Source organism: Vipera berus (assembly GCF_964194415.1).
Source record: "Vipera berus genome assembly, chromosome: Z".
NCBI classification, from domain to species: domain Eukaryota; kingdom Metazoa; phylum Chordata; class Lepidosauria; order Squamata; family Viperidae; genus Vipera; species Vipera berus.
This window is the reverse complement of record NC_138205.1, coordinates 65,697,110-65,718,256: the sequence shown is the minus strand read 5'-3', so window position 1 is coordinate 65,718,256 and position 21,147 is coordinate 65,697,110. Positions and strand designations below refer to the sequence as shown.

General features: G+C 43.4%; 1 protein-coding gene across 1 annotated transcript in view; it reads left to right on the top strand.

Moving 5' to 3' along the window:
- The window catches only part of CNTNAP2 (contactin associated protein 2), a gene marked incomplete at its 5' end in the record, with an annotated part of 1,513,027 nt that overhangs the window by 900,899 nt on the left and 590,981 nt on the right, over positions 1 to 21,147 (top strand). The window contains one exon of the mRNA XM_081344134.1: positions 9,651 to 9,789. Coding sequence (XP_081200260.1) covers positions 9,651 to 9,789 — 139 coding nt within the window. The remainder of the gene's footprint in view (positions 1 to 9,650; positions 9,790 to 21,147) is intronic.

Below are 21,147 nucleotides of genomic sequence, written 5' to 3'. Positions count from 1 at the left end.
GTGCTGCGAATTGTTAAATGCAAACTCAGCTATGGCCAGATAGTCCACCCAATTGTTTTGCTGCAGATTGACGTAGCAGCGCAGATATTGTTCCAGGATACCGATCACCTTCTCGGTTCCCCCGTCAGTTTGAGGATGATGCGCGGATGAGAGACAAATCTTGATATCCAATGCATGCATCAACTCCTGCCAGAAGCGGGCTGTAAACTGGGCCCCCCTATCAGAGACGACTCTATCAGGGAGGCCGTGCAGCCGAAACACCTGCTGAATGAACATACGACTAGTGGCGCGGGCTGACGGTAAGCCGTGACAGGGGATGAAGTGCACCACCTTGGTCAGCATGTCCACCACCACATACACTGTCGTAAAACCAGAGGATGGGGGTAAATCCGTCAGAAATTCCATGGACACAGCCCCCAGGGTCTTTTGGGTGTTGGCAAGGGCTGCAGTAATCCAGGCGGGGCCCCTGTCGCTGACTTGGCCTGCCTGCATGGGATGCAGGAGGTAACATAGGACTGGACGTCGTGTCGGACTTGGGGCCACCAGAAGGTACGGGAGACCAGGTTCAGGGTCTTGAACAGGCCAAAATGCCCCGCTGCCGGGTTATCGTGACACTGGCTGAGGATGAGTCCCCTGAGTGGCCCTCCCGGAACATAGAGCCGGTCACGATAATACAAGAGTCCATCCGTGACAGTCCAAGGAGAATCTGGCCCCACCTCCTCCTTCAACTGAGCCACCCACACCTCCTGCTGCTGTGCCTCCCGGATCCGAGCCCGTATATCAACCGGCTCCCGTACCGCAGCAAAAGACTCGACGGGGATCACTGTCATGGGCAGAAGCTTGTCTTCCACTCGGGAATATTCGGGCTTCCTGGACAGAGCATCCGCTCTTTGATTGTGCCCGCTAGGTATGTACCGAACCCGGAAGTCAAACCTCGCAAAGAAAAGAGACCACCGGATCTGGCGTTGGTTCAAATTCCGAGCGGTCTGCAGGCTTTCCAGATTCTTATGGTCCATCCGGACCTCGATTTGATGCCGCGCTCCCTCCAGATGATGCCTCCAGGCCTCGAACGCTGCTTTGATGGCCAGCAGCTCCTTCTCCCAGATTGTATAATTGCGCTCCGAAGGGTTCAGTTTTCGTGAATGATACACGCAAGGGAAGAGGGTACCGCTGGGCGTCATTGCCTGGAGTAACACCGCCCCAATGGCAATGTTGGAGGCATCCGCCTCCACGACAAATGGCCATTGCGGGTCAGGATGCTTCAAGATGGGCTCCTTCATGAAGGCTTCCTTCAAAGTCTGGAAAGCCTGTTGTTCTGGTGCATTCCACTGGAACCGAGTCTTCTTCTGCAGGAGCCGGGTGAGGGGGGCTGTCAAGGCAGCAAACCCAGGGATGAAAGTTCGGTAATAGTTGGCAAATCCAAGAAGTCGCTGAACATCCTTCACGCAACGCGGGGGTTGCCAACTCTGCAAAGACTCAACCTTACTCGGCTCCATGGCGATGCCCTCAGGAGAAATGCGGTGACCCAGGAAATCCATGGTCACCCGGTAGAACTGGCACTTCTCCAACTTGGCAAACAGCCGATGTTCTCGGAGTCGCTGCAGGACCTGATGGAGATGCTGATGGTGCACCTCACACGACGGGGAGTAGATCAGGATGTCGTCCAAGTAGATCACGACGAACTGATCCAACAAATCCCGGAAAATGTCATTCATGAAATGCTGAAACACAGCGGGGGCGTTGGTCAGGCCAAACGGCATCACCGTGTACTCAAAATGTCCATAGCGAGTACCAAACGCCGTCTTCCACTCATCACCCGGCCGAACCCTGACGAGGTTGTAAGCTCCACGAAGGTCCAGTTTCGTGAAGATCTTAGCCTCCCGGAGTCGGTCCAAGAGTTCGGGGATGAGAGGCAGCAGGTAACGGTTGTGCACCATGATGGCGTAAGTTTTCTGTAATCGCAGCAAAGCCGTAATTCGCCCGACTTCTTTTTGACGAAGAGCACGGGTGCAGACACTGGCGAGGACGAGGGCTGGATGAAACCGCGAGCCAAATTCTTCTCCAGAAAGTCCCGCAATGCAGCCAACTCGGGGTCCGACATGGAGTACAAACGCCCCACTGGGAGAGGCGCATCAGGGACTAAATCAATGGGGCAGTCATAGGGCCTGTGCGGGGGTAATTGATCCGCCTCTGTCTCGCTGAACACATCAGCAAAGTCGGACAGTTCGGGAGGCAAGGAAACCCCTGGGAAACCCTCCACCTGGCCGGCACAAATATGGCGGGAGTGGTCCACGCACTGCAAGCTTGGGAAGGTGACCAAGTTCTGTGACCAATAGATCTGTGGGTCATGTGCCCGGAGCCATGCCAGTCCCAAGACCACGGGGAAATGCAGGTCTGAGGTGATATAGAACTGGATGGCCTCCACATGGGAACTGATGGCCATACATAATGGTTGCGTGGCGGCCGTAATAGGCCCAGACAGGAGCACTCGACCATCGATAGTCTCCACTAACATGGGCGGATCCACCGGGCACTGGGGAACAGCCCATTTGGCCACAAATGCTGAGTCCATAAAATTTGTGGTGGCCCCAGAGTCAATTAAGGCATGGACTGGAATCCCCTCTGGCTTGCCAGGAAGGATCAGATGTGCCTCCAATATCAGATGTCGTGGAGGTCCACAGGCAGCATCGGAAAGACGTCACTCAGTGTTGTTGTTGTGGGACGCCCGATCTATCACACCGTCTAGATCGGGCTCAGGGCGTTTCCCGACAGAAAAGTAGGGGACCTTCTCGGGGCAGACTCGATCACTGATGCCCGCTGTCGCTTCTTTGAGCAAAAAGCAGCCAAATGTCCAGGGTCCCCACAGTAAAAACACAACCCCCCCGATCGTCGTCTGTTCATTTCAGTCACCGATAGACGAGACCTGGCGGCACCCAGCTCCTTTGGCTCCTCCCTTTGAACTGGGGGCTCTTGCACAACAGGGGCGGCAGGGGTCTGTGGGGTGGCATGGCGACTCCTTCACTGCTGCAACCGAGCATCGATCCGCAGGCAGAGATGGATCAGCCCATTCAGGTCTGAGGGAATATCCACACGGGCCAGCTCATCCAACATCTCCTCCAACAATCCATCCTGGAAGGCATCCACGAGCGCAGCCTCATTCCAGGCGGAATCCTGGCTAAGCAGCCGGAAATCGCTGATATAGCCATGTAGGGGGCATTGACCCTGCCTCAGAGCTTTCAGATGTCGAGTAGCAGTCTGTGTCTTAATAGGGTCCTCATACATCAGACGCATATGATCACAAAACCCCACAAAGTTGTCCAACAATGGGCTAGGTTGAGCCAGCAGAGGCGTGCCCCAACGAGCTGCATCACCCGAAAGAAGGCTTAACACAAACCCCACCTTATCCCGGTCAGTGGGGAAATCAGCTGCTCTCACGCTGATAAAGAGCTGGCATTGTCCCAGGAAAGCAGGAAACAGTTCTGGAGTGCCTGTAAATTTATCCGGCATTGCAACTTGGCATTTTCTCCTGGGTGGGGGTGATGGTGGGGGTGCAGCATGAACCTGAGCTTGCAGTTGAGCCACCTGAGCTGCCAGCAAAGTGAGTTGCTGGGTGAGCTGGGCATTCTCAGCACGTAGCTGCTCCATAATATTAGTAAGGGGTGGGAGGCTGAAAGCAAAGTGTTCTGTATCAGCCTGCTACCGGCCTTGCAGAAAAGGCAACCCCTTTACAGACGGCAAAAGGCTGGAATACGTCTGCCAAATTTATTACAAAAACAAACAAAACATGAAACAAGATACCGGAGCTTTGAAACTCTATCGGAGCGGTTGCTTTCAGCAAACCAGCCCTCCCCCAAACATTCCCTTTATAAAGAGTTCAGGGCATGGCCTCTCTTTGCCTCCTTCCGAGAAGTCCCACAGCCTTCCTCTGCTTGCTCCTACTTGACTGCCTCCTGCGTCGGGCGTCCTTGAACAGGGCCAGCTGTGGGTCATCTTCATCCACACTGTCAGGCTCACACAGCTGGGTCTGGGTCTCCACCAGGTAGGAGGGGCCTGGCTGGGGGCTCTGCGGAGTCTCAAAGCCATCATCAGCAAGTTCTTCAACACTCCCCTCCTCCCCCTCATCTGAGTCATCCGACCCAACTGCCGAACCCACAGGCTGACCCTGAATCACAACAGTCGGCTACCAACTGCAGTAGCCCAGGGGTTTTCTCTGGAATTCTTTTTATGGTTGCACATATGGTAGAACTCTTGACATAGTTTTTCACATCTCATTTTAGCCCCAGCCACCAAAATTGCTGGCAGATGAGGTGTAGCATAAAGTGTCCAGCCTGTTTTACATCATGGCTGTGTCTGAGAGCATTGAGATGGAGGGTTTCAGGTAGATACAATTTCCCCCCATGTATGCCAAACCATCCCTGCATGTAAGGGATGTTTGATTATCTTTGAACCATTGATCGGAAAGGAGCTCTCGTTTTATCTTCTTCACTCCTGGGTCATCAGGATTAGGGGTTCTGCGAGGTGTGAGTTGGGCAGCAGGTTGTGAACTGGGGATAATTGCCTTGTAGACCTCTTCGCATTCACGTTTGTACTGTAGCAGTCAGGATAGCGCATCAGCTAGGATGTTTTTCCCCTCCCAGTATGTACTTTAAAGTTAAAATGGTTAAAGTACTGTGCCCATCGCACTTGCTTTGGGGACAATTTGCGGGAAGTTTTTAGTGCCTCTAAATTTTTGTGATCTGTCCATACTTCAAAAGGCAGCTTTCTCCCTTCTAAATAGTGCTGCCAGTTTAATAGCCCACAACTAATTGTGAAGGCCTCCTTCTCCCAGACTGTCCATCTCGTCTCGCCTTCTGTGAATTTCTTAGAAGTGTAGGCACAAGGTTGTAGGAATCCACTCTTATTCTTTTGCAGTAACACAGCTCCAACTGCCACGTCAGTGGCTGCTTGAATTACAAAGCTCCCCTGGGCAGGGGTGCTTTAGGACCGGTTCAGCTGAAAATAGTCTTTTTAAATTCTCAAAAGCTTTCTGACAATTCATAGTCCATGCTAGTGGTTGGCCAGGTCATGGTTTTCCCCCTCCCTTACCCATTTTGAGTAGTTCTGTAAGGGGTAGAGCAATCTCGGCAAAAGAGGGAATGAATTGACGGTAGAAATTGGCAAACCCTAGGAAGCTGTGGAGCTTTTTTTCAGGTTTTTGGGGGTTGCCATTCAATTATTGTTTTCACTTTGACTGGGTCCATTTTGATGCCTTTGTCGGAAATTCTATAGCCAATTGGGTTTGGTGAAATTCACATTTTGACAATTTGACATAAAATTTGGCATTCAATAGTTTGACCAGTTTTATGTGATTGGTCATGTTCGTACTGTATATCAGAATTTCATCAAGGTACACCAGAACCCCTTTGTATAAATGTTCATGTAGGACCTCATTAATCAACTGCATAAATATGGCTAGGGCCCCCTGCAGTCCAAATGGCATGACTTTGAATTGGTAGCTTCCCAAGGGGCCGTTGAAGGCCGTTTTCCACTCATCCCCTTCCTTTATTCTCACCCGGTAATATGCTTCTCTCAGGTCTAACTTGGTGAAGGTACTCCCCTTCACCAGGTGGATTAGTAAGTCTTTCAGGAGGGGGAGAGGGTATTTATTTTCCACACTCACAGCATTTAGGCCCTTATAGTCTACACAGAGATGTAGAGACCCATCTTTTTTTTCTTTGAACAACACAGGGGCTCCCACAGTAGACTTGGCCCGTTCAATGAATCCCCTCACTAGGTTTGTATCCACATATTGCTGCATCTTCTCCATTTCAAGGGGGGACATAGCATACATTCTTGGTCATGGAAGTTTGGCCCCAGCAACAGTTTAAAGGAACAATCATTAGGCCAGTGAGGAGGCAAGGTATCACATTCTTTCTCACTAAATGCCTCTGCTAGGTCCCGGTACTCACTGGGGATGAGTGGCTCGCCTGGTGGCCGTGAGGTAGCCATGTGCACTCACTCATAAAAAAGGTAAAGGTAAAGGTTCCCCCGCACATGCGTGCTAGTCGTTTCTGACTCTAGGGGTCAGTGCTCATGTCTGTTTCAAAGCTGAAGAGCCAGCGCTTGTCCGAGGATGTCTCCGTGGTCATGTGGCCGGCATAGGGTGGACTAAAATCCCCTGTAACATCTGTTGAATCAATAGGGGGATCAGGCCGTATGGATAGTCTCACAGTTATCAATCCTTTCTCCCACCAGATAAATGGTTTCCATTTGTCCAACCAGGCTAATCCTAGAATCATAGCATCAGTCATTTTTGGAGCCACCAGGAAGCGAATAAATTCCCAGTGCCCACCTATGCCTATCTAGGCATAGGGGCTCCATTAATTGCGTGACTAAAGTCCCTCCCATCAGGGAGCCATCAGCTTGCTCGAACCTCACAGGTTTGGAGAGCAGTTTTGCTCATATGCCCAGTTTCATGGCAAATGGCAAGCAAATGATGCATCGGGAGCATCCAGAATCAATTAGCACCTTTAAATCTACCTGCATACCCGACTTAGGGATTATGAGCTTGGCAGGTAGTGAGAAAGGTGGGACATGTCGGCTCACCATTGAGTCGTTCTCTCCTTTGTCATCTCTGTCGAAAGAGGGTAGAATGGAGTTGGGTTCAGCCTGAGTTCTGACGTCCTCCTGTGTGGGGAATGTGACCTGGGCAACAGGTTCCTGCATCATCCGGTTGGATTTCTCTCCCATTAGCTGCTGTGCAGGTTTCTTTCTCACTAGTGGTCCTGGTCTGTTCTGCTGTTGGGGGAAGGGGACTGGGCATTTTGCTGCTCGATGACCCTGCTGTCCACATTGGAAACACTTAAATGGTGGGCCGTCTTTCAGCCATCACAGTAGCTGGAGATTTTTGTGGGGGTGATTGCCATTTGGGTTGATCTGACCTTGACTCGGCTCCAGGTAGGAGAGGCTTCTTATAGTGGGCGACCTGAACATTTAATTTCTGCCTGGTACCATTCATGCAGCTGGTCAGGCACAGCTCGGTAGATACATGCTTTAGAAAGGTGGTCATCTAACCCTTTTCTAAAAAGATGAATTACGGATTGCTCAGGCCATCTGTCTATGCGACCTGCCATCTTTTGAAACCCCCGTACATACTCTAGGGCAGGCTGGCCAGCTTGCTTTATCTTATTGATTTTTTCTTCTGCTTTGAGGGCAATAGAATGGTCCTCAAATCTTTCCCTCAGCCCCAGGAGGAAAAGGTGGGGGTCCTCCAATTCAGGGGCCTGCTTGTTATATAAATTGTTTAACCATTCAGATGCCTCTCCCTCTAGGCTGGATGCAATCACATCGACCATAGCACCTGGGTTCAGATAGAGATAGGCCCAGTGATTCAAATAAGAGCATACATGGTTTAGGAAAAAAAGTGGGCTCATCATTGGTTGCTGGGGCCCCCATTGCTGCTGGTCCCACACTGGTTGTTGGTTAAAAGGTTGCTGGGGCTCCCACTGCTGTTGTTGTGTCTCCAGTTGCTGCTGGCCCCACTCTGGTTGTTGATTTAATGGCTGCCAGGGCCCCCACTGCTGCTGGCCCCACTGGTCCTGCTGTATGTTCAGGGGTTGCATGTTCAGGTCCTGCTGCTGCCACCCTTGCTATTGTTGTCCTCTCACCAGCTTCTGACCTCCAGGCTTCTGCACCACCCCCAGCTGTTGCAAGGCCTCTATTAGCTGGGGCTTGGCAGGGGGCTCCTGGAGCTGGCAGGCTGTCTGGTCTACAGACAGGATGTTCCACTCACCCAAATTCTTAGTGGCAGATGGTCTGGCATCTCTCCCCCATTCTGCTTCTGGGGCCTCTTGCCGCACAGTCTGGCCTCTGTAGTCTCCACTGGAGTGGTTCCAGCCTGACGACCAGATAGGCTCAATTATCTGTTGAGGTTTGGAGATCAGCCCAAATTCATCTTCCCATAGAAAACTGTATATTATTTTCTCTTTAGAGAAAATAATTAGTTTTACATATGAGGTTTCACTTCTCATTCTGTATGCAGGCTTTTCTAATCTTCTCAAAAATCTGCTTTTCCCCTCCGCCAAAGTGAAGCAATTTAAAGTAACAGGCTGTATCTTATATTGTCAGTGCAAAAATATGTCAATGTTTGCAGCATTGACACAGATATTATAAGCATAGCAAGATTTCTTGCTTCATAAACGATTGCATATTACTCAGTATTATAGCTGGCAATCAAAGTGAAAAAGAATCTTTAAAAAGCAAAGCAACAAATAAGTATTTTGCAGAACCTTGCTGATATTTTCTGAGTATTTAAGAGTAGATGCACCTTCTTTAAATTGATTTAAGTGATTTGGGCATAACTCCATTCTCTAATATTAATGTGCAGGAGAAATTTAACCTGTGATGTATTAAATTGAATTGAGTGATGGCTATATACAGAGTTGTCACATCCTAAGTATAACTTACTGAGTTCAGTGTGATTCCTCTAATTTTTATTTATTTAAAGGACTGAATCCAATGACAGTTTTCATGAAACAAGAATAATGTTCTTACAGGTGTAGCAGTAGTTTCTTTTTTATCTTAAAATCACTAGAATCCAGAACTGTTGTCATTTGCTTACCAACACATGAACCCTTGGTTCATTTTGTATGTGTTTTGAATTGTACATCAGTTACAATCTCAGTTTCCCCATCTCCAAAAGTGGAATAAAAAAAAACTTCTATGTGTATTGAGAGACCAATCTAAATGAAGACTGAAGAGAAGAAAAAGGGGAACGGGTTAGGTTAAAATGAAGGGGGGGTTGTTTATATATTTGTAAAGAATTGTGATATTTGTATGCAACGTTTTAGCATTTACAAAATCCTTTTGAGTGTTTAATAGGTAAGGCATCATAGAACAGATAATAGAAAAGAGGGGAAAATATGTACATTTGAGAGGTTATTTTAAATTACAAATAATACTAGATAGTCATTTTTCCAATTTTTAATTTTATTATAAGTGCATATTCAAGTGGAAAATATACATAAATTGAAATAATAAAACAGAATAAAATAAAATAAAAAAACCTAAGAAAAAGTGGACAGTTTTTTTCTTGTTAAAGCAATGCTGCAAAACTAGGCTTACTGCAATTGCAAGACTTGCTTTCTAACATCCAAAATATTTTCCACTGAGAAATTTTTCTTTGCTGAGTCCTTTTGAAATAAAGAGGATCTGGGCTACTATTAATTTGGAGTTGCATCTTAGGCCAATCAGTTATGTCCTGTTTCTTAATTGCAAGGAAATAAAGATCTTTAAACCTTTGTAAACAATTCATTTAATAGAAAAAGTCTACTCAACATAAGAAGTTATATTATGAAGCATTTAATTTGATTTATAAAACTACTACAGGAAATTTCATTATTCTAACAGGATTTTCATTTGATAATTTGTGATTAACAACAGTATACTTTTAATATATATTATTCTGGTATGTTTACAACTTAAACAAAAATACTATTGATTTTTCTAACTATCATAAAATAATAATTTCCTTTTGAAGTCTTCTAGTTCAATTTTTCCACAATTTTATGGGTTTCTAGCAAAATATATTTTGTTGAACAAAAGAATAGGTTCTTTTTTATGACAAGTATATATTTTCTTGAACTGCCTATTGACTATTTTATTTTTTACAGGTTTTCTTCAGCAGTCGTTCCAGGGCTGCATGCAGTTTATTCATGTGGATGATCAATTGGTGGATTTACATGCAATAGAGCAAAGAAAGTTGGGAAGTTTTGCCAATATCAGCATTGATATGTGTGCCATTATTGATCGGTAAGCAGTAAGTAAAGTGGATGATAATAATGTAATAAAATAACTTAGAATTCAATATTGATTTTCTAAATTTATTATTTAATTAACTTTTACCATGGTTAATAGCATTTGCAATAAGCATCAAAAGACTTGTTTATTTAGTAGTAATTCCCAAATTATGCATGACAATGAGATCATGGCTTTTTAACAACCATCCTTTGCCATCTGGAATAATATCACTTTTTAAATTTCTTAATATGTTACTTTTAGCTATCCTTATGCTTGATCCAATCATAATTCATGATAAGCAATTATTACCTAGATAGTGGTCCTGGTTGCATATGTTTGCACTAATTTGATAAGATCTCATGAATGAAGGAATATTTTTATGTATCAATACATCAGTACATTGATGGAGGGATTTTAAGAACATTGCAAAAAGGTGCCTATGCATCAGCTGTAAATATAGTAGGTTGTTCTGTTTGTTATGGAAGTTTCCAAGTATTAAGTTTCACACATTCAACACTGTGAATAGAAAATCGTATGAATTTCAGTCATTTGATTTGGCAGTCAGATAAGTTATTCTTCTGAGATTGCTGACAATGCCTAATACAATTTTGGTTTGGAATCATCACAATCTTTATGTATTCTGTATAAATGAACTATTAGAAGGCTATGAATGTTGTTTTTTAAAAAATGTGTGAGCTCAAATCATTTTCACATTTTATTTTCTGCTGGAATGTTGTTAACACATTTTAGTGAAAGCACACATTTCTTTCAGTTGAATTTGGAGATTTTAAGTTAGATGAAACATATGAAGTATTTTGTTAATTTTTTTCACAAAACTAAGACACATGCTTACCATGAAAATTACATGGTTGCCAGTGATCGATACACTGTTCAGAAAGAGATACTGATCTTATATCAGTATCTCTTTTCTTTTCACTGACAAAATAGATTAATCAAATCTTTATTGTGGTAAAAAAACATCACAGATAAACTGGCTTTGTTGTCGCCCAGCACATTGCACAGCAATTATTATTCACAAATAATCTCTTACAGAAGCCTAGTTGATTGTGCTTCACTTTTTCAGAGCAGAATATATATAGATTTTTATCCCTGGGATAGAGTGCCAAGATGCTACAATATTTGTAGGAAGATTGAAGCTTCCTTCCAAATAAGTCATTATAAATTATATTTAACATATATCTATGTTGATGAAAATCTGGCAGTGCACTTTCAGAATATTCAAAATAGAAGGAATGTTAAAACTGAAATATCAGCAATCAGATTTTTTTATTTCTTGGTATTATTAGTGCTATTTTCTACAGCATGATCTAGTTAGGTCATTAGAACAGAACAGAACAGAATAGAACAGAATAGAGCTGGAAGGGACCTTGGAGTTCTTCTAGTCCCACCCTCTACACAAAAAGGAGGACCTATACCAGGGGTCGGCAACCTTAAACACTCAAAGAGCCATTTGGACCTGTTTCCCACAGAAAAGAAAATACTGGGAGCCACAAAACCCTTTTGACATCTAAAATGAAGTTAGCACTGCACATATCGTTTTTTACCTTTATGCTATGTATAAAAAACTAGTGTGTTGCATTGATGAAATCAATGAACTGCTACAAAGAAAACAAATTTTTATTTCTGCATGCAACAAAAGCATTTTGAACTCCAAAAAAAATAGATGCTGGGTCAAAGGTTACTTTCAAATAAAATTCTCATAATAAAATTATCCCCATGCCTCATCTCTTAATTAAAAAAAAATCAAAATATTTCATTAAATGTTATTTACTAAAAGTCTAGTAAGGACAACCACATATGTTCATATTTTTTTCTCTCTCCCCCTCTCCCTCTCCCTCCCTCCCTCCCCCCTCTCTCTCACCCCCCTCTCTCCCTTCCTCCCTCCCTTCTCTCTCTCTCTCTCTCTCTCTCTCTCTCTCTCTCTCTCTCTCTCTCTCTCTCTCTCTCTCTCTCTCTCTCTCTCTCTCTCTCTCTCTCTCTCTCTCTCTCTCTCTCTCTCTTTCCTCTGCCTTGAGAAGAAACTGATTCAAAGGCTGAGAAATTTCATTCAGCCAATTTTGGGGTCTGGGAGAAAGTGCCCCTTGAAACCCCCTTTTTGGCAATAGACTCAGCTTCACCTGCAGCCAAATTGCTTCCCTCTTCTCACCTGGGAAGTTTCCTGATTTGGGGGAGGGAATTCAAAAACACCCACAAACATTAAAACTAACATTCAGGTCATAAGAAACACATCCTGCGGCAGGTTGTCTGGCATTGAGTTAGCTGTGGCAAGTTGGGTACCCCTGCCCCCTCCCGCATCCTGGGCAGAAGCTGCCATCAGGTAGTGGGATCTCTCCCCACCTCCTTCCTCAGGAATGGTCAGTTCCTGAGGCTGGGAAGGAGGCTGGCCAGCTGCAGGCAGAGGGTGGTCTAGGGGGGAATCTCCCATCAAATCCCCCCAAAGGACCCCCTTGAGATCCCCCAAAATCTCTTCTGTCCACCCTGCTCTGAAAGGGGGATTTGGGGTTTATCAGTCTTCATTCGGGGGGAGAAGCTCTTCCTTCAGGGGATTCTGGCGCTGATGGGGAGCAAATGGCTGCCCCTCATTGGGGTCCTTTGCCCTTTCTGTAAAAATGTCTCTTTGTGCTGATGCTGTCTAAAATTATTGGGTTTTACAGTCACCTCACACTTTGCACTTTTCCATCTTGAATCTTCTGCTGGATTTTGCTTATTTGTGTATATTGAGGATCACAAAGGCAAAAAAGGGAAAGTGAAAAGGAGAAATTTTCTTTCTCCAAATAAAACTTTTTGAAAACTGATTGAAACACAGGAGAAAATTAGGAGAAAGATGGGCCTTGGCTTGAACCAATGAAGCTTTTCTTTTTTTTCTTTTTTTTAAATTTTCTTTCTTTCTTTCTCTCATGTATTTAAAACAGTGTTTCTATTATTATTATTATTTTTAAAAAGGTATCTGTGAATTCACACAGTATTATGGAAGGCATAGCATTCTTTCTTCCAGCATTTTGCAAAGTTTGTCCTTGCAGCCTTCAGCTTGCACCTTCATCAATTGTGGCATTTTTATTGATGTGACCCCAGGGGAGGGGAGGTGGAGGGGCAGTGGTCATCCCAATACTCCTCTTGCCACTCAGGGGCTTTGCTCTCTTCCCCACCCCCTGAGTTTCTGTGTCTGGGGCTCCCAGGGTCAGCCAGAAGTAAGGCTGCTGTCCCAGCTTCTGCCCACTGTCTGGTCAAGTTTCAAGAGCAAAAGAAACTCCTGGGACTTTGTTTTTCTCAGAGTGGAACTGGACTGAGATTAAATCCACAGAGACACAGAAGCAGCAGAGCCAGTTCTGGAGCTTTTGCATGAAAACAGCCTGGATGAAATCCCCTTTTTTTCCTTGGACCTCCGTCTTGCTCATCATCCACCAATCAAGTGCCTTCATTTCATTTTGGAAAGGATCGGAGGGCTTCGGAGTTTCCCTGCATTTGGCCTGGGGGTGTCTGTTGTGTCCCAGGCTGGGTGGGCTCACATGCCTCCCTCCCTTCCCTCCCAAAACTCTCTTCTTGTCTGGAATCTGGGATCCCTTTGGTTCCCCCCCCAAAAAAAAATCCACCCACATATGAGTTTGGGGGTTGGGATGAGAATCCAGGCAGGTCTCTCCCTCCCTCCCTCCCCCCCTATCTATCTATCTATCTATCTATCTATCTATCTATCTATCTATCTATCTATCTATCTCCGATCTTCTCCTTGCCTGGCCAGTTGGCCCCACATTCTTCTCCGACAAGCTGACACACCATGGACATTCTTATTCAGCTGGAGTTGCTGGAAAGAGAGGGGGGGAAGTGCAAGTGACTCTCTCTCTCTCTCTGCAAATGGCAGAGGAGGACTGGGAGCCGCAGTAGAAGGCTGAAAGAGCCGCAGGTTGCCGACCCGTGACCCATACCATCTCAGACAAGTGACTGTCTAGCCTCTTTTTAAAAATGATGGACTGCCCATGATTTCTAGAGACAAGCTGTTCTAGAGACAAGCTTCTCCTTAATTCCATGTTGCTTCTCTCTTTGATCAGTTTCCAACCATTGTTTCTGGTCCTGACCTCTGGTGTTTTGGTGAGTAATGTGACCCTCTCTTCTTTGTGGCAGCCCCTCAAATACTGGAATACTGCCATCATGTCTCCCCTATTTCTTCTTTTCTTTAGACTAGCCATACTCAAGTCCTGTTTTAGTCTCCAGGCCTTTTATCATTTTAGTTGCTCTTCTCTGAATTTTTTCCAAATTCTCAACATCTTATTTGTGATATGGTGACCAAAATTGACTGCAGTATTCCAGGTGTGGTCTTACTAGGCTTTATAAAGTGGTACTAATACTTCACGTGATCTTGATTCTATGCCTCTGTTTATATAACCCAGGATTGTATTAGCTTTTTTGGCTGCTGTTGCACACTACTGGCTCATAGTCAAGTGATCGTCCACTAGGACTCCAAAGTCTCTCTCAAAGTTACTGTTTTTGAGCCAGGTCTTGCCCAGCCTGTACTTGTACTTTTGATTTTTCCTGCCTAAATGTAAAACTTTGCTTTTCTCCACATTGAAATTCATTTTGTTGGATAGGGACCACTGTTCAAGTTTCTCAAGAACTTTTTGGATCCTGAGTTCATCTTCTGGGGTGTTGGCTACTCCTGCCAGTTTGGTGTCATCTGCAAATTTAATGAGTTCCCCTTCTATTCCCTCATCTAAGTCATTTATGAAGATATTGAAGAGTACTGGGCCTAAGACTGGACCTTGTGGTACCCCACTGCTTACTTCTCTCCATGTGGATGTGGTGCCATTGAGGACTACTCATTGAGTATGGTTTGCCAGCAAGCTACAGATCCATCTGGTGGTGATGTTGTCTATTCCACTTTTTCTCAGTTACCAAGGAATAGATTGTGGTCTACTTTATCAAATGCCTTACTGAAATCTAAGTATACTATGTCCACAGCATTTCTCTGGTCTACTAGTTTAGTCACGTTATCGAAGAGTGAAATAAGATTGGTTTGGCATGATCTGTTTTAACAAACTGATTGGTCTGTAGCTTCCTGGGTCCATTTTTTTCCCTTTCTTGAAGAGGAGCACTATTATGTCATCGGCTCTGATGAGCAAGAATGAAGACACACAGCTAAGTACAGAAAACTCATTCTTTTATTAAGTTGGAACTGTACTGAAGACTTGGGTGCACCTTGCCACAATATATAGCCAGACCCTCTTGTAGCAACCAATCGGATTGAACCCATGCTTGCCACCCAAAGCTGACCAATTGCAGAACCGGAGATGTCCTGTCTGGGTTGCTGGAGAACTGTTCTCCAGCAATGCACGTGGTTCTCCAGCTTGAGGACTTTGGGAGGGACTTGTGCCATAGTCCTCACTTAGTGACTGTTCTGGAAACCTCTTCCTAAGTTGGTCAATGTGTCTTCTGACCAGTCACCCTCCCTCCAACCCCACTTTGTAAGATAAAGGTCCAGATGCTTTGGTCACCTGACCAGGAAGCCACAAATTTACAGGCCCATAGTTTCTGGCCCAAACCCAATCACCTATTTTCAGCCCCCTTGGGGGTTTTGGTCTAGAGGCTTCGGATGCCACTCTGTCTGGATGCAACCTGTCCAGTTTAGTAATTAAGCACCTTCCCCAATGAAGCTCAGCAGGACTTTTACCTGTAGCTGTGCAGGGCTTTCTTGACAGAGCAAGAAATCTGCCAGTCTATGATGCCAGTCATCTGTGATAATGCGCTTGAGCGCCTCATTTGTTGTCCTCATCATGTGTTCGGCTTGTCCATTCGAAAAGGGATGAAATGGTGCAGACGTTGCATGTCTGATGAGGCTAGCTCTCAGAAAAGCCTGAAACTCAGCAGCAGTGAATTGAGCCCCATTATCAGAAACCAAAACATCAGGCAACCCATGTGTTGCAAAGAGTGTTCTCAGCACCTGAATGGTCCTAGCAGTGGTCATATTAGGAACTGGAACTACTTCCAGCCATTTTGAGTGGCTGTCAGTAATTATGCAGAGGTCTCCTTAAGCTAACAAGAAGTTGCACAGACAATGAAGGGTACTGAGAGCAGTAAGAGTCACACAGTAACCACAAGAGACACTGAATTGTGATAAACAGAAAAAATATTTTACTTTGTGGTTGAAAAACAAAGCATGGTCAAAAATAAACAGTCCAGGTCATACACAATAGTAACAGTCCAATTGAATTGGATTCGGAAATGGAATTGGTTAAAGACTGTATGATAAAGTGGGCACAAAATATTCAGGAACCAATCTCGTTGGACACCTGGGAGATAATTTGGGTCAGAAATGTTAAATTTACTCAGGCTCAAAACTTAAGAGAAAATTTTTATAAAATGTTTTATAGATGGCATCTGGATCCCAAGAAGTTGTCCAACATGTATCCTAATCTACAGTCTAAATGTTGGAAATGTGGTAGTTCAGAAGCTACCTATTTTCACATGTGGTGGACTTGTAGAAACATAAAAGCTTTTTGGATCAAAATTTGGTGGAACATTCAAAAGATTTTTAAGAGAAAGATAAAGTTTTCTCCGCAATTATTTTTATTGGGTATTGTTGTAGATTGTGATGTTAAAGAAACTAATTTGATGTTGAATATGATAACAGCAGCACGGTTACTGGTGGGACAATATTGGAAGAAGGATAGTTTGCCCACTATAGAAGAATGGGTGTTTAAAGTTTTGAATCTTGCAGAAATGTCTAAGATTTCTGCTTATTTGAAAGATCATTCACAGGAAAGATATATTTCAGTTTAGAGGAGATGGATAAATTATATTCAGAACAAATATGGGACTAAAAAGTTCCATTTAGCTTATGAGTAGATTTTAGTGGGATATTGTTATTGGTACTTTGTTTGTAGTTATGTTAAAGGGGAGTTAAAGCACATTATGAATTTGGTTAATTGTATATTATGCATAATTTTTATTTAGAAGATGATTATTGTAACTATAATCCTGTATTTAGCTCTGGGAAGTGGGGGGGGAAGTGGGTGGGTTTGGGGTGGGAGGGATTTGGGGATATATTGTAAAATTTTGTTTTTGTAAAACTCTTTAATAAAAAAAAATAGTAACAGTCCAAGTAGTAATCCAAATACAAAGTCTTCTTACCGGTCCAGAGGTCAAAAAACACATTCAGGTTTAACACAGTAGTAAACCAACAATAGCAGTAACAGAGTAACTAACAGTGAAAAAACAGCGAGAGCAGAGAGAGAGAAGCTATGTTCCTAGCTCCCTCTTATGGCCATCCAAAAACTTACACACCCATTGGCCAATTAGCACCTTAAAGTTACAACATCATGGTTTCTATATTTCCAACCCAACTAGATAGGCTATTACCATATGCCTAACATTCTCCCCTTTGGGTAGGATAATATATAACTTCTTATAATCGGTAATCTTTTCACAACTAGCCTTGTGTTTAACAGCACTTTGGACCTTAATGAAATGGCCTGCGATATTCATATCGGTTGAACAATATTCTAGTTGTATTAGTTTGTCCTTGACACATTGTCCTACATTTAAGTAATGAAGATCTGTATGTTTGGATCTTGTTCTGACAGCGGCATTGTTTGCCATCTTTATCGCAGCTTGATTGTCCTCATATACAATAAATGGATCTTTTACAGTTAAGCCCATGTCCAACAATAATTGTTTGTACACCAGTAATTCCATACATAACACTGATAAACATGAAAATTTGGCTTCCATAGTAGACAGGCTTATGTGCTTCTGTCTAATGGATTTCCATCCAATTATAGAATCACCTAACATTATAGTCAACCCTGAAGTTGATTTATGAGTGCTTGTATCAGAGGCAAAACTTGCATCTGCATAGGCTGTGAGAATTAACTCACGGTTTGGCTCTAAATATAACAAGTAGTGAATAGATTGCTTCAAATATCTCAATACCCGTTTAGCCGCTTGCCAGTCTCTCACAGTTGGTTCATTATTGTACCTTGCTAATTGGTTGACACTATAAGAAATGTCTGGTCTAGACCAATTACTCAGATACATAAGATATACCTATATACCTATCAAGGATTGGTATATAGTTTTATCAAAAACAGGACTTTCAACATTAGTGTCCTTGAAATCCATAGCCATCGGAGGTTTTGCTGGTTTACAAAGCTCCATGTTATATCTCTTTAACAACTGAGTTATTTTACTGGCTTGTGAAACCTTGAAACCTCTATTTGTCTTTACAATATCTAACCCCAAATAGTGACTTATTTCTCCAAGGTTTCTAATTGTACATTTCTTTTGCAAACTTGAAATGATGTTTTGTGCTTCTTGCTCAGTTTTTGTTATTATTGCAATATTAGAAGCCTTGGTGGAGCAGTAGGCTAATGCCTCCTTAAGTAACACCAGCTGCCTGCAATTAGTGCAGGTTCGCATCCCACCAGGCTCAAGGTTGACTCAGCCTTCCGAGGTAGGTAAAATGAGGACCCAGATTGTTGGGGGCAATTAAGCTGACTTTGTAATAATGCCGCTTGGGGGGGGGGCGAAAGCCCTAATAAGCAGGCATATACATAGAATGAAGGCTACTGCTAAGCTTGTAAGCCTCCCTGAGTCTTCAGAGAAGGGCGGGATATAAATGGAATTAAAATAAATAAATAAAATAAATAAAAATATCATCAGTAAACAGCAGAAGTAAAGACAATACTCCATTATGTTTTCTCCTAAACAAACATGGATCAGCATTACTGGCTACGAAACCTATCACCTCCTACTCATTGACTTATTCCACTTATTCCACTCAAAACCAGTTTGTTTTAAGCCATGGAGGCTTTTCTCTAACTTCCAACAATCATTTTCTATATCCTTGGTCACTCCTGGTAGTGTTTTTAAATAAATGGTATGTTGTAATGGAGCATGTAGGTATGCAGTTTCCATGTCTACATGATTTACTGTTTTTAGCCGCCCACACTAAAGCTGCTCTTAAGGTAGTTGCCCTCAGACTAGGTGCAAACACCTTATCATAGTCCTCGGTGGTTTGAGCAAAACCTTGTGCTACTAATCGTGCCTTATGGGTAACAGTGCCATCTACACCCTTCTTTACCTTGTATAACCATTTGCAACCTATTGCATGCTCACCAGGTGGCAGGTTTGCTTTTTCGTAGACCTTTAGATCCTGCAAAGACTTTAACTCTCTATCCATCGCAGCCTTGCATGCTTTCTGTTCCTTTTCAGGATACATCCTAATTTCATCATAATTAGAAGGCTCTAAGTCAATTTGGCATATAGCGATCAGGTGGACGTCTGATGTGCGTTGAACGCCTAGGTAGTATTGATGTTTCCTCTGCTTCCTCCTTTATCTCCCCTATTGCATCTTCATCTTTTACAGGTACAGAAGATGTCTTATCACTTCTAGTTATGTTATCAGGGGAGTTTTTAAATACAAGAGGATCAGTATTAACATTTTCTTGCTCTAGCCTATCCCAACCAACGTGCTCAAGGAATTTGGCACTTGCACTACAATATATATTAGTGGTGCCTTGTTCCCAAAACCGATAAGATTTATGGTTAGATTCATATCCCACAAAAAACAATTGCCTTGCCCTGTGTTGGCCTTTATTCCTGAGTTGAGCAGGAATGTGGACAATGCTGGGGTGCCAAACGTGTGCAGGTAATCCAAGTTTGGTTTTCTACCATGCCATAGCGTGTATGGTATGTTACCGGTAGAAGAATTCACCACTACATTTAGGACATGGTTTGCACATTTTGCTGCCTCCCCCCACAGTCTATATGTTAAGCCAGAATCTGTTAACATAGTCCTTATCATAGCTTGTAACGTTTGCCCACGTCTCTCAACAAATGCATTGTGTTGAGGCCTGTAAGGGCTGAATGCTTGTGCTCAATACCGGCTGATTGTAGCATATCAACAAAACGCTTGTTTATGAATTCAGTGCCATTATTAGTTATTATACACTGAACTTTTCGCTTTGTTTTTCTCTCTGCAAATTTAAGCCAATTAGAAAAATGTTGGAACGTGTCAGCTTTTGATTTAAGTAGGTAAAAAAAAACCATAACGAGAGTAATGATCTCGGATGCTTAGAATATAGCATGATCCCCCTAAACTAGGCTTCATGGGGCCAATTAGATCTGCAAATACAACTTCCAAAGGGACAGTGGTCTTGAAACCGTTTATCCTGTTTGCAGGGGTTGCTTTGCTCTTTTCCTGATTACATGCATTGCAATTCAGGTACCTCTTACATGGCTTCAGTCTTACTCCTTGCACTAATTCAACAGTCCTACGTAGTGAGGTAAAGTTCACATGCCCTAACCGCCGATGAAGCAAATGTATGCACTCATCATGCCGCTTCTTGTTCTCACATATAGAGTTAGCATTAGTAGTACTAACTGGGTTACCAGTGAGAACAAACAAACCATTTTTTAGGTTGGCATTAACACAGGTTCCATTCCTCTCCATAATACATTTCTCCCCCTTGAACATCACCACAAACCCAGCTGTAACCAATGCCTTTACAGATAAAAGGTTAAATAGTTTGGGCACATACAGCATTGGTAAACGTTCATCAATATAAGGACAGTATGCATTACCTTCACCAGAGGCCTTCATCCTCCAACCATTGGCCAGTGAAACATGTTGATTACTGCTTTTCATATGGACAAAACCCTCTTTGACTTTGGTGATACATTGAGAAGCCCCACTATCAACCACCCAGAGTTCATTGTTTATGGTTGTTGGTTCACCAGAAACAGACAAACCAATGTCCTTCTTTGTCTTACTACTGCTATCCGCATTCTGTTTTCTTCCCTTCCTACAGAACCTAGCTATATGCCCTTTAGCCCCACAAGAATAACATTTCTTGACGGTATAAGCAGTAGTAGATTGCTGCTTCTCTAGTGGTTGTGTCTCTTTCAGCTGGTCTCTGTAACGCCTTCTTCTGGACTCTTCCAGCAATCTTCCGGTTATCCCTGAATATGTCATCTCATCTTTGGACAGGACTTCCAAAGAAGATACGTATGCATCATAACTGTCATCTAAGGAGGACAGATTTAACTGATTTTAATTTTTGTATGCTATGTTTTCTATTTTCCCTGTAAACTGCCCTGAGTCCTATGGGAATAGGACGGTATATAAATTTAAATAATAAATAAATAAATAAATAAATAAATATAAACCTGATGCAGCTCTGAAAAAATCAGTTCTTTCTCTTGTAGCTTTTGCAGAGTTGTCTTCATGAAGTTCAAATGGGCGAACATATCCCCATTCTTTTGAAGACGAGCCCTAAACAGTTTACGTGTGAGGTGTATGTGTGTGCCCACACTATCATGAATGTAGATATGTCGCAAAGTGGCCCAACACCTAGCAGC